Source organism: Saccopteryx leptura, chromosome 2 (genome assembly GCF_036850995.1).
Source record: "Saccopteryx leptura isolate mSacLep1 chromosome 2, mSacLep1_pri_phased_curated, whole genome shotgun sequence".
Lineage (NCBI taxonomy): Eukaryota > Metazoa > Chordata > Mammalia > Chiroptera > Emballonuridae > Saccopteryx > Saccopteryx leptura.
The window spans coordinates 106,298,623-106,312,127 of NC_089504.1; the positions used below are offsets into that span (position 1 = coordinate 106,298,623).

General features: G+C 44.6%; 2 protein-coding genes across 2 annotated transcripts; both read right to left on the minus strand.

Moving 5' to 3' along the window:
• Window positions 1-370: 370 nt before the first annotated feature.
• On the minus strand, window positions 371-2,920 carry MYF5 (myogenic factor 5). Its single transcript, XM_066365734.1, has 3 exons — window positions 2,282-2,920; window positions 1,344-1,419; window positions 371-919 (listed from the first exon to the last, which is right to left on the minus strand). Exons 1-3 carry the CDS (start codon window positions 2,783-2,785, stop codon window positions 729-731), a joined length of 771 nt encoding a protein of 256 aa, XP_066221831.1. The 5' UTR covers window positions 2,786-2,920; the 3' UTR covers window positions 371-728.
• Window positions 2,921-11,353: 8,433 nt separating this feature from the next.
• Window positions 11,354-13,224, minus strand: MYF6 (myogenic factor 6). Its single transcript, XM_066365735.1, has 3 exons — window positions 12,609-13,224; window positions 12,228-12,318; window positions 11,354-11,989 (listed from the first exon to the last, which is right to left on the minus strand). Exons 1-3 carry the CDS (start codon window positions 13,125-13,127, stop codon window positions 11,871-11,873), a joined length of 729 nt encoding a protein of 242 aa, XP_066221832.1. The 5' UTR covers window positions 13,128-13,224; the 3' UTR covers window positions 11,354-11,870.
• Between the last annotated feature and the right edge of the window lie 281 nt (window positions 13,225-13,505).

A 13,505-nucleotide genomic window follows, 5' to 3' on the forward strand; every position in this document is an offset into this window, starting at 1 on the left:
TGTTTAGTTATTTTCAATCCTATCTTAAAATTGTTATGTCAATGACTGCCAATTCCATTAAGGCTATTCTTTCAAAAAAGTTGTGAAACAAAATATTTCTTCATTTAAACAATTTTATTTATGGTGGAATTTTCAAAACGTTTTATATCTTGAAATTATCCACAAAGTACTATTTTGTGCTTACATTAAAAGATGTATTTCTTATAAGAAAAGATAAAAATATATGCCATTAGGCAGTATTGTTATATTTTTATTTAATACAATATAACCAAAGGATTAAAGAGAAAAAAAGTTAAATACATTTAAATTTTCCTGTAACTGATTTCTAGGTGTTCTAATGTTTTGAAGAAAAAAATATATAGGTCTAAACACCAGAGATATATTTTGATAAGGAATATATATAAAAATATAAGTTAAGCATTGCAACAAGCTACCTTCAATAAATTGCCCCTATCAGAAATAATATTATTTGATCTAAGTATCTAAAACTATGAATAAAAAAAAGGAGGGAGGGGGAGAGGAAGGAAGAGAAAAGAAATAAGTATTAATGGCAATGGTCACTTTTTAGTTAAATACATTTTCTTATAAAGTGGCAAGATAATATGTACAAATTTACAACTGAAAGGAAATCTTTATATACATGTCAACTTGCTGTTGGACTCTCTGGGCATCCTTCCTCCTATGTCATAGGCCCTCCCGGGAGAACTGATCGAAATTAAATTTTTAGTTCATAGCACATGATAGATTAGCCTTGAGCTGGAGGCCCCTGGAGTTGCAGGCTGTGAGTCAGTGCTGGCAACCGGGGAGAGAGAGGCCGGGTCCTGCAGAGGCAATCCGGGTTGCTCTGAGTTGGTGATCCGATCCACTATACTGGATAAGCAATCCAGACTGGATAAGGAGCTTTTATCTGTGGCATATACTAAGGATACAAAGAGAAAATCATTTTTTAAAAATCCCAAATATACAGGCTTGTTTACATTGTCGCCCTTTAAACTGTAGGTCAGCTCCTTTGACACTAGAGATCAGGTAGTCAGAAAGAGCCTGATGTAAGAATCCTCAGCAAATATCTAGCAATTAATGAGGGTGAAAGTAGGGTGTGAAAAATCCCTCTAGTACTGTTTCAAGCAAAAGTGTACGTGTGCATATGTTAGGTGGATTTTGAACAGAAATGTGTGTGTGTGTGTGTGTGTGTGTGTGTGTGTGTATTTTGCTTTGCCAAGAACTCCACATAAGAACCATCACTTCCATTACCTTCCCCAATACTATGGAGAAAGACTACTTTGACAGGCTGAATTGTGAAGTTGAACTAGTCTTTAAACTTCTCTGAAGTCTCCAACTCTTACCATTTGGTACATCAGGACAGTAGATGCTGTCAAAACCGCTGTTCTTTCTGGACCAGACAGGGCTGTTACATTCAGGCTGTAACATAAACACAAAAGAAGAAATGTGTTTCCAGGTCTTGACAAAAGATTTCTCTGCTCTACAGTGAAACACTGCTTGCCCACCAGCTTCCTAAATTGAGCAGTGTCAATCACCTCCATTGCCTTGATTTAGGAAGGGTTAGCTCTACCAAATCGCAAGGGCACTGAGGTCAATCTCTGTGCTTGGGGAAGAGGAAAGCAGCAGCAAAGGGAAGAGGGGGGTGGACTTCAGCAGCAATGTGCATTGGGTTAACCATGCAAAATGGATTGGAGTAGAAGGAAGCCACACTAATGCAGGGAGAGAAAGTTCCCAGGGCAAAGACACATTGAAACCTGGCAGCACTGGAGCTAACATCCTCTGTAAAGAATGCATCAGCATCACCTTCCAGCCAGACCTCAGCAGAGCAGGGGCTGGGGGCCCATGCATTTCTTTTCATTCCCTCATTAAGTTATAAACTGTGGGGCAGTGGGAGCTTCAACGAGTTGTCTTTAGATGTTAGTGTATGGCAGGGTCCGCTGGTGGCACATTTTGGAAATAAACTGAGCAATAGAGAAAACATGTGGCAGATCATTCACAACCACCTATTTCACATGACAACTCTTTCCTACCCCGAGGGTCTAGATCTAGAACATGGCCGGAAGTCAAATTGAAGTACTGTTGTTCAACAGCCATCTCTCTCCTGGGATCCTTCTAAAATGTGGCACCTCTCTTCTCTTGCAGCTACTGCCTCCCCTCCCCCCCAATTACCCACAAAATAACCACTGAATATTTGTTTGCCACACCCGATTTAAATGACATATAAGGAATTTTGGAAACGATGGGGCTGGCCATGTAGGTACCACAGCTGTCTCTTACTTACCATGCCGTCGGAGCAGTTGGAGGTGGGGCTGGTGGGCTCGGAGCAGCTCTGTCCCGGTGTGCTGTAGTAGTTCTCCACCTGCTCCCGCAGCAGCTCCTGCAGGCTCTCGATGTAGCGGATGGCGTTCCTGAGGATCTCAACCTTGGGCAGCCTCTGGTTGGGGTTGGTTGTGGTGCACCTCTTGAGGGTCTCGAAAGCCTGGTTGACCTTCTTCAGGCGTCTCCGCTCGCGCATGGTAGCCGCCTTCCTCCTATCCATGGTGGTGGACTTTCTCTTGCATGCCTTGCAGGCCCACATGAGGCAGTGGCCGGCCTGGTGGTGGCCCAGAGGTGCACGCACGTGCTCGTCCTCGTCTGAGCATTGCAACTCCACCTTGTGCGCCCCAAAGGAGGCTGCCACTCGAGGCTCAAACTCGTCCCCAAACTCGCCCTCAGGGGACGGGATGCAAGAGCCGTCGTAGAAGTAATCAGAAGGGGAGAACTGGCAGCCGTCCATCATGTCCATCCTCTGTGGTGAGGCAGGCTGTGCACCTGGACAGCAGCGACAGGGAGAGGGGCGAAACTGGAGCCTGGCGCTGCTGTGGGCCGGCAAACCCCCGGGAGGAGTTCCCTGGTCGGTTTCTCCAGTAATTAACAAGGGCAGACGCCTAGCGGCCTGGGTCGGCCTTGCTGGGGTTAGGGCTCTTTATATATTCTTGGGGGAGGGAGGCCGGCCCCAGTGGCCGGGCACTATTAGCATATCCCACCGCAACCCCGCCGGGGCTGTCTGGGCCAACCTCCGCCTTCTCTCCAGAGACAATTTGCTGTTTACTGCCCCTTTTGACGCTAATGGTTTTACAACATTTCTGCTGGGGCGGGGGACGGTTCCCCAATCCTCTCCCTTGCACTCTCTGGATTCTTTTAAAGAGTGAGTGTCACAAGCAATAGAAACGAAGGAAGTTCAACTTTTTTGTGTGTGTGTGCCATGGCTCACACAATTTTTTTTAAAAAGTAATTAATAAATATAACTCACCAAAAAACTGACCTGCCTTCCCAATCCTGGACGTGAGGAGTCACCTTAGTTTTAAGTGTCTGTTTCTCTTTTATCATGAACTCTAGATATCTCAGGATTTTTCGGGGGGGGGGGGGGAGGTTGGCTGGAATAACAGTTGTTCAAACTTGAAGTGACCCTTTCAATCATGGAGTGAGTCTAGATTGTTTACAAAATCCATTTTGTTCTGATCGTATTGTCACTTTGTAAGTCCTATGTTATTGGAGGTAGGAGGGGAGCTCTGGGTTCTCTCTGCGTTGCTCAAGGGCCAGGTGAGGAGGTGAGTCCTCCTTTGCTTTCTTTCCCCCTCTGCACGTGTGACTGAGCACCTCTTCCTTCGTACCAGGCCTTGGCTGGACCGCGAGTGCACCTAAGATCCGCACAGACGAGTCTCTGATTTGCATTCGAAGAAACGAAGTTTTAGACGAACTCCCTTTCTGGTGGCGCGTCTCCTTTCTTCCCCTCTCTCTGCTCCGCCCTGTCATTTCGACAGACTAAACAGCCAAGCTGGGCTGTGGGGTCGCTCCTTTTCTGCTCTCAGGCCAACTAACACCGTTACAGATGCGTCCCAGCTGCTGGTACAGCAATCCTTCTCAGTTCGTGTAAAATTTCCAGCTCAAACCCTGAGTAACTTCACACACTTCCGCGACAAAAGCCTTCCAGAAAAGCAATCGTGGCAGGATCTTTGAAACGTTGGTGGGTGGAAGACGAGAGGGGATGCTGTCATTTAAGCAAGAATGAATCTACTAATCAGCTTTTGTCAATGCTTCTCTGCCCTTAACCCACTTCAGATCACTTGGGGGTAGGGGGTGCTATTGATCCATAGGAAAAACCAATTACTTAAGGTTTATAAACAGATTTAAGTAGTCTGGGGTATTGGACCAAAACTCGCAGGCTCTATTAAAATTGGGATTGTTCTCATTTCAACCTAGGGGTCATCCAAAACAGTAAGTGTTGTGGCTTTGAAGTTACTTGGGGGAAGGTGGAGCTTTCCTTTCTATTCCTGTTCCATAAAATTATTTTCATGAGGCAACCCTGACTGGTTGACGCTGCGTCTGCAGGGGCCAGAGAAGTGCTAACCTTTCAGGTGAGATCAGCTCTCCAAAGAGAAGGCTGCGAAAAGCACCGGAGGTAGAGGGTCAGCCGGCAGCGGTGGGAGAGGGTCCGTGCTCAGGTTCGCTGCGAGGTGCTGTTTGCAGTCCCCTCTTCTATGCTTTATCACCCTTAAGGCAAAGACACCACTACCAACACCCTTTGAAAATCAGACTCCCATTCACACCCAGGGGCTGCTTAATTGTCCAGCCAGTGGGAAATCCATCCACACCTTATTTACGACGATTAACCAGTGGGTGCCTTTGAAATGAATACAGTACCCAGGGCTACCCCACATAGAAGGGTCAGGTTCCTAAGGCCCCAGGCAGGATGGAAGGCTATATCCACGCCCGCTGAAAACATTCGAATTTAATGCACGTTGCGGCCTCTGATCAGTGCTATAGTGGGGAGATATTCTCACCCAGGGATTTTCAGCCAGCTCCCAAAGGTTCTGGCCAGCAGCAATACCAGCACTTTCTTTAGCTATAGAGTTCAGACGTTGTTAGCACACTGTCTGTCTGTAGCTAAACAAAATTATGTGCATATTTATGGTTTGGGCACAAATGAAGTTGCTCATTAAAGTTTAAGTGGAAGAAGTTAAGCTTCCCCAAGTGTTTCAGCTGATTTCTTTCCACCGCACACATAGTCCCTCAGTGTGGGATATTTGTAGCAAACAAGTACTAAGACTTTTCTATTTGCCAAGCACGTTCTCAAGTCTCCCCACGTATTCACTCATTTACCCCTTCCAACGAGACTACAGGAACTCTAATTCACTATTAGATCCATTTTTTTAGGGAGGGTAACCAAAGTTCAACGGGTAGGTAGTAATTTGCCCTAGGCCACGCAGTATTGGAAATTAGGCATTTCTTTGTCTAACTGACGCTCCTAAAGGTGAGTTGTGTCTGTTTTCTCTTTCTTCCAGCTCGGGCACAGGGCGCTCGCTCTGCGCGGTAGGGCAGACACTCGCAGAACCTGGGTCCGGACGGTTCTGCCTGCACTCCGGGTCCCGGAAGACACTGTCGCTCCTCGGGCTCCTCGGTAGCCTTGGTTCTCAGAGGTTAGTGCTGCTTTGGTAAGGTGATCTCCAAACACATTCGCCAGAGTGCCGCGGCCGAGTGGAACTAAAGAAGCCAGGAAAACACAAGCGCCCGGGGGCTTAATGGGACTCGCGAGGGGGAAACAGGGTCTGGGGTTGAGGGCCCTTGGGACTCAAGTGCTGAAAATAGAATCTCAGCGCACCAAAGTCAAGAACAAAACACAAAACACACACACACACACACACACACACACACACACACACACACACACAACGAGGCAAAACTTTTAAACTGTTGTCAGAGGCTCGAAGAGAAAGGAAAAAATGGGAGGCAGCGTACAAAGAAAGCCAGTGCCTCACAGATGCCTAGGGCCCTCAATTCAGGAGAGGTTCCCTGCTCTTTCCCGAGGAAAGAAAGTGTGAGAGAAAAATGGAAAACCGAGTGAGCGATACAGAGAAAAAAAAAAAAAAAATTTCACCCCACCCAGCCCGAGATGTATGAAAAAGGGTTAAAATCATTTGAGAAAGATCTGCTGGTTATTTGGGGGTTCTCTTTTACTCAAAATCAACAGATTATGGCTTTTGTTTCTCATAGAACAGAATAAAAGTACAATCTGTTTTCCACTATTTCTCCAGAGCAGTGAACTTCTCACATGCAGAGAAAACTCATACGTATTCAATATGTAAACAGGTTGTTAGAAATGATGTCCCAACACTGCTAGGAAAGTCTCAGAACAGGCTAATGAGGGGAAGAATGTTATAAATGAATGTCCACCAAGATTCTGGTGAAGTAGATACATAATTTAATTTTTAATTTTACATTCTTAATAAAAATAAATATAGGGAGTCCCCAAGTTACAAATGAGATGGGTTCTGTAGGTCTGTTCCTAAGGTGAATTTGTATGTACATTGAAACAGGTACATGTATCTATTAAATACAGCTTAGACAGATGGTTGTCTTAACATAGTATTTATGTTTACCTTCCTACGCATATACTTGAACATTTTCAAACCTACAGAACCTATCTTGTTTGTAACCCTGAAACTGATTGTATATGTTTGATTTTCTTACAAGATAGAATTATAAGCAGGTTTTAATTTCCTAGACCCTTAAGTAATCATAAACCTTTTCTTTCTTTCTTTCTCTCTTTTTTTCTTTCTTTCTTTCTTTCTTTCTTTCTTTCTTTCTTTCTTTCTTTCTTTCTTTTTTCTTTCTTTCTTTCTTTCTTTCCTTTTCTTTTTTCTCTCTCTCTTTTTCTCTCTTTCTCTTTCTTTCTTTCTTTCTTTCATTCATTCTTTCTTTCTTTTATAGAACCTATTTTAGTTTAAGCATTATGACAACAATCCTAGTGTTGACGAACAGACCACACCAGCAAAATGATGCTCAGAGCTTCCCTTTCTAGTAAAATTTGCTGACCTTAGGATTCTGCATGCTTCTCTCTTTTGGAGATTCAACTATACATGGAAAGATATGTCCACTTCATTTCACTTTGGTGGCAACCTGAGACCTTTATCAGCTCTTGGACAAAGGGAATTGTTCTAGAGATTTTTGCTTATTATATTTGACTTCACAATGTGCTAAAAAATTTTAAGCTGTTATTAGTGCTGGGAACCAGGCACACCTAAGTAAACACATTAGTACCTGCCAAAGCTGCTGAAAGAATTTGTGGAGAAGACAGCTGAGGAAGACATTGGCCTCAGCTTGAATTCGAGGACTCCCGGGAGAGATCAAAGTAAGGACTTTTAGCAGCCTGGAGAGGAGAGAAAGTAGCCAGTTCTTGCAACATTATCTTTGTTCCAGCAACATGGCATAGCCATTCCGTATCATAGGCTGACACTGAACTAGGCTTACAAAACTGCTTCTTTCAGAATAAAACCTCTAAGACAAACGGTCATCTTTTGTAACAATTCTTTTGCATTTAAGGGAGTCACTGGAGGGGTTTGTTGAAGAAATATGTTAATGGCTTGGCTCTTCAAGGAAATACCCTGTTACCGCTAATTTTCTAATGCACTAAGTGAGGAAAAGAGATAGTCAAAGTTTAAATTAAAATATTTTTTAAATAGTTTTTCAGATATGGTGTTCTGGGAAGAAGATTTTGAGATGAATCAATGGGCTAAAATATTACCAAAAGAAAGTACAAATAAATACATTGTAACTTTAAGTAAAAAAATCTGTTAAGGCTTGAAGTTAGTTTACCAACCCAAGACTTGTCTGTCAGTCTCAAGAGTAATTGGGAACATTGAGTTGCAGCACCACACTCCACACTCCTACCTCCAAACATGTGCAAGAGTAAGTACCAAAAAAATTTTAAAAAATTAATATATAAATATATTAGACATAAGTAGATTTCCACTATCTTCAGGCTTGAAATTCAGTGATTTGGGTGTGATGATCAAAGTTAGAGAAAGCAGATGTTTCATGTTTAACAAATTATTTCTGTAGTAATATAAAAAAATTCGCTTATGCTTGATAACTTTATGCCTGCCTCTGGGAAGAGGCTCAGTTTAAATTGCAAATTGCTTATCTTTACCAAGTTATTACATCTTGATTTTTTTTGTTCCCGTGGTCCTATTTGTTTTGGGTTTGGCCTTAGTAAAAATTATCATTGTTAATATCTAATCAAAATATTTTAATTGCAAACACACCAAGGATTTCATTGGAAAGCCTAACTAATGTCAGCTACAGCAACGGAGGTCACGTGAAATCTTTGGAAAATATTTGCTTTTATTTAACAAAGAAACTTATTCTAAACAATTTCTCAAGTTACCCAGCTAGGAGAGATAGGGAGGATTTGGTTTGCAAAGACTGAATCAAATCTATCAGCAAGTAGAGTCCATGAATTTATAAAAAGCATTCTGCTACTGAGCAGAATAAAACACAAATCTTATAAATATATATGCTTTCATAAGGTTAATGAGTTCACTCGGTCAATTATAATATTTGATTTCATTGTGGTATGAATCTGATGTTTAAAAATATAGGTGTGTGTGTGTATTTACACATATTAAAAAAAAAACTATTGATTTTCAGGAGCAAATTATAGACACCTAATAAATATGATTAACGGTTATAAACACCACGCAACATATTCATACATGCTGTGATTGGATATATGAAATGCTTGCCCACTTATTTTTAAATTAAATTACTGCTCTAAGGTAGTTTACTATCTAATCACTCTTGAGAAAGAACTTTTGGAAAACAGTTGTCAAAGAGCCAAATTATTCTATAGATGATAAATGTTCCTTTTTATTTCCCAAGGTGTCTTTTTTGGGGGTGCATGTTAATTTTGAAGAATAGGCTGGAAGCCTTTGATATTTTCTGGCTCTGAGTCCTGGCTCTCTGCTTATAAAAAATCCTTGTCCCAAAGATTCCTTTCTTCTAAAACAGATATGACAATAGTACTTCTTTTGCAGGATTATATGAGTTAATATGTAAAATGCTACAAATGGCTTATTCATGTGTGTGCTGGTCTCATTATTATTAATACTTTCCCCAGCCAGAGATTGCAAAGGCTGGATCTGACATTACTGTGGCTTTGGGCGGAAGAAAGGCCTCCTGGTGTTCAATTTATATTTACTAATGAAAAGTAAAGAGAGTTGGCCCTGGCCCGTTGGCTCGCTGGTAGAGCATCGGTCCGGCGTGTGGAAGTCTCGGGTTCGATTCCCAGCCAGGGCACACAGGAGAGGCGCCCATCTGCTTCTCCACCCCTCCCTCCTCTCCTTCCTCTCTGTCTCTCTTCCCCTCCCGCAGCCAAGGCTCCATTGGAGTGGAGGATGGCCCGGGCGCTGGGGATGGTTCCTTGGCCTCTGCCCCAGGCGCTAGAGTGGCTCTGGTCTCGACAGAGTGACGCCCCGGATGGGAAGAGCATCGCCCCCTGGTGGGCGTGCCGGGTGGATCCCGGTCGGCGCATGTGGGAGTCTGTCTTACTGCCTCCCCGTTTCCAGCTTCAGAAAAAAAAAAAAAAAAGAGTTGACATTGAGTGTTTATTTTGTGCACTCTTTTGGCTAAGCAGTTTATATGGGTTATCTCACTGAATCTTGACAACTCTATGAGTAGAGCACTGTTATTGTCATCCCTACTATTTTATTTTATTTTATTTTTTATTTTTATTTTTTTTCTGAAGTTGGAAACGGGAAGGCAGTCAGACTCCCCCATGCGCCCGACAAGGATCCACCCAGCATGCCCTCCAGGGGGCGATGTTCTGCCCATCAGGGGCGTTACTCTGTTGCGACCAGAGCCATTCTAGCACCTGAGGCAGAGGCCACGGAGCCATCCTCAGCTCCCAGGCCAACTTTGCTCCAATGGAGCCTCGGCTGTGGGAGGGGAAGAGAGAGACAGAGAGGAAGGAGAGGGGGAGGGGTGGAGAAGCAGATGGACGCCTCTCCTGTGTGCCCTGGCTGGGAATCGAACCCGGGACTCCTGCACGCCAGGCCGACGCTCTACCACTGAGCCAACCGGCCAGGGCCCCTACTATTTTATAAATGAACAAATGGATGAAGAGAGGAGTGGTTACAACTCAGGACTACTCAGTAGAAGACCAGATTCAGTCTAGGTTGTCAGCACCCAATAAGGCATTTTGCATCCACTAACACCCCCAACTGCTCTTCTCAAACCTTTGAGAGGGATTATCAATGTCAGTTTCCTCTGTGAAACTTTCTGTATTTTAAAAGTATGCTAGGAGAAAGAATTCTTCAGATGCTCAAAAAAACAAAGTATTTGATTATTACCAGGAACAGGCTTTTTGAGATGGAAAAGGGGCAAGATATAGCCCAGCACCTGAAGGGGGCGCTGCCTGTGGCAGTTCTAGAGCTTGTATTGTGCAACAGAAAGGTCCAGAGTGGAGTGTTAGGATGCAAGTTTGGGCTGGGGAATACTGAACACGATTTGAATTTTACAGTTTTCACCAGAGGACTAGCAGTGACTGGAAAAAGAGGGAAAGGAGAAATGGGGAAAGGGAGTCAAACGGAACATGCCATTTACAGAATGGAAGAGAAGCGGCAGTTCCGAAGAAATGGCGAGCCCCTCTCCTCTGCTCTCCTCTGCACTTGGATTCTTGGTGGTCATTTCTGCCTGAGGTCACAGGATAAACAACCTGGCACACGTTGTAAAACCCTCACCCCGAGGAGCTCCTGGGGCTGCAGGCCTCTCTGGGGCTTTGCTATTTGGCCCAGCTAAGAGGTTTCATGTGTGTTGTTGTTGTCCTTTGCCCTCAGCCATTTAACCCTTCCATCCCTGGGGCAGCAGCCTTTTCTCCAAGGAAACCTGCCCCACCTCAACAGACAGATTGTCCTCTTCTTTTATCTTTCTTTTTGGAAAACTAATCCAGGCCACACGAGGCCTTGAGGACATTCCAGTCTTCAAGTCACCGGTCTAGTTCAAGAAAACCGGGGAGGGAGTCCTGGCTGGGAGGGCAGGGCAGCCCTCGGGGACTCCAGATGAAATGCTTCTTCAGTGAGAGCCGCGGGCTGGGCCTGCAAAGTCAAAGAGGGAGAGTAATTGGGGCTAAATTAGCTGAAGATTTTTTAGAAAAATAAGCAGAGAGTTTTTGTGGGCAATTTCGTGTAACAATGAGATTTTTACTGGATTGAAAATTCAAGTGTTAACTTTGGGGAAGCAAATCTCATCTAAAGCTCCAGGTGGAGGACAGTTAAAACAGAAAGAGAAAGTATGCTGATGGGAGCGAAAAGGGCAGCTTTCTCCTGGATATTCCTCCCTTGTAGAAAAGTGAAGAGTTTAATTCAGACATAGGAAAACAACCTAATTTCCTCCCTTTAAATTAGCCTTTAAGAAACACCCAAATATACGGGCTGGTGTGTGGTGTCTAAATTAGGATATGGCTCTCTTTATGTATATATGTTTCAAACATATATTTTCAGCTGACTCAAAATATGACCAACTTTATTCATTTAGAAAGTTATCTTTTAATATTACAATACCAGGATCCTCTCACATTGTTTTACAATACATCTGCCTCTTTACATTTAAAATATACTTCTTAGGTTTACATATAAAATGAAAGTACTAGGATTATTTACAAAAATATATTAAATACCATTAACATTTAAATGCAGCGTTCCCACTTTGTTTCAGACAGGAATGAACTTCTTTTGATGATGGCAAAAAAAAAAAAAAATCACAGTAAATAAAAGTAAATATATTACAAAAACCAACCAAACACAAAGAAAGAAAGGCTACTAGACCTAAGTCATTTCCTGTTCCAAAAAACTAAAGCCCCAAACCAAAGGACTTTTACTTCTGAGCGTGCACAACTGTTTCGGAGAAGTTTCTTTGTGAATGTCTCCCCTTCATAAAGTCCTGCGTCTGGGTTTCTCAACGTTAATGTAATGTGATCTAATCCAAAGGATTAGGTGAAGAAGGGAGGGTGAGATCTTCCTGCTGCGGTGCACACCGCGAACACCAGCTCCGAGTTACTTCTCCACCACCTCCTCCACGCAGGGGAGCTTGCATTCCTCCGAGGAAATACTGTCCACGATGGAAGAAAGGCACCGAAGGCTGCTCGAGGCCGACGAATCGATGCTTGCCCCTCCTGAGTGCAGAAAACACACACACACACATATAGCACCCAAGGAAGGAAGAGACAGCTCCGCGTCCTGCTCCAGGCCTCTTAGGGCAACCAGGGAGCTCAGGGTCCCCTCGCGAAAGGAGCGCATTGCGCCCAGGGTGCGTCCCTGCTCTAGCTCTGAGCCTTTCCTGCCCCGAGGAACCACCCAGCCCCCTCCCGGGGTGTTCCCTAGCACAGCCCAGTGCCCTTTCTTTTACTTTACCTTCCTTAGCATTTATCACGAGCCCCCTGGAATGATCCGAAGCACTTGGCCACTGGGAGCTGCAGGTGCGCAGGAAATCCGCACCCTCGAGCTGGAGGAAAACCAAGCCAGCAGATTAGGAGAGAAACCTCGGTTCCGGGGGGTTGGGGGTGCCTTCGTGGAGACGGCTCCCCTGCTTCTTCGAGCCAGGTGCTCATTTCCTGCCGATTGCAGGCACCCGGCGCCCACGGGTCACTGGGGGTTCACTACAGAAGGAGCGGGGGCGGGGGGGGGGAGTAGAATGGGGACGGGAAAGGAGACCAACCAGCTGGATGTTAAAGCCCCAAAGAAAGCGTCTAATCAGACTGTGCATTCCCCGACCCGGGCAGCATCTGGGCTTACGTTCTCTTGCTTGGGTCTGTAGTTGAAGGGGTCCACCCCTAGCTCCTGCATTTTCTCCTGCTGATCCAGCCGGTGCAACAGGTCCTGCAGCCGCTCAATGTAGTTGATGGCGCTCCGTAAAATCTCCACTTTGGGCAGCCTCTGGTTGGGGTTGGCCACAGTCCGCCGCTTCAGGGCCTCGAAGGCCTCATTGATTTTCTTTAGCCGCCTCCTCTCGCGCAGGGTGGCGGCTTTCCGTCTGTCGGTGGGGGCAGATTTTCTCTTGCAGGTCTTGCAAGCCCAGATCAGGCATTGGCCTGGACAGTGGGGAGGCTGTAGGCCTGGGGGCGCCAGGACATGTTCCTCACCGCTGCTGTCGCTCCCAGCTTCAGGGGGCATTTGGTCCTGGCAAGGGGATAGGGTACCATCACTCCCTGGATACAAAGGAGAGCCTTCTGCCACTTCTAATGGCTGCAGGGTAACATTTTCCCCGTCCAAGTAAAAGAAGTAGGAGCCAGTTTCAAAAAGGTCCATCATCATGTTCTCCTCCTTGGCCTCTGACTCGGTCTGAACTGGGTGATGGGCTCAAAAACCCAGAAGAACCACGCAGATGGCATTTAATTAGTGCGGTGACATAAGTCACCCCAGCTTTATATATAGTAGCTCCTGAAACTCAATCCAACATTAAGTGTCATGGAGCATCAGTCTCCCAATGTGGTTACAGCCAGGGTTCTTAGAACATCTAGTTTGAAAGAAAACTTAGAAATGTCACTCCCAGGATGATGTGACAATTTATATGCCGAAAAGTTTAAAACAAAATATAGAGAGAAAGGCCCAATTTAAACTTAGCATTGAATGCTTCCATTTGGGACAGTTTAGATGCTAACCTACTTACAGGACAACTTCAAAACAACTGGG

Bases quoted from the DNA above. Each gene is read 5' to 3' on its own strand.
- MYF5 (XM_066365734.1), bottom strand. From the start codon at position 2,785: ATGGACATGATGGACGGCTGCCAGTTCTCCCCTTCTGATTACTTCTAC. The intron at 1,420-2,281 runs GTAAGTAAGAGA...TTTATGTTACAG, and splicing joins CCAACTGCTCCGACGGCATG to CCTGAATGTAACAGCCCTGT. The intron at 920-1,343 runs GTAAGAGTTGGA...TTGTATCCTTAG, and splicing joins CTGTCCTGATGTACCAAATG to TATATGCCACAGATAAAAGC.
- MYF6 (XM_066365735.1), bottom strand. From the start codon at position 13,127: ATGATGATGGACCTTTTTGAAACTGGCTCCTACTTCTTTTACTTGGAC. The intron at 12,319-12,608 runs GTAAGCCCAGAT...GTTTTCCTCCAG, and splicing joins ACAGACCCAAGCAAGAGAAC to CTCGAGGGTGCGGATTTCCT. The intron at 11,990-12,227 runs GTAAAGTAAAAG...TTCTGCACTCAG, and splicing joins CGTGATAAATGCTAAGGAAG to GAGGGGCAAGCATCGATTCG.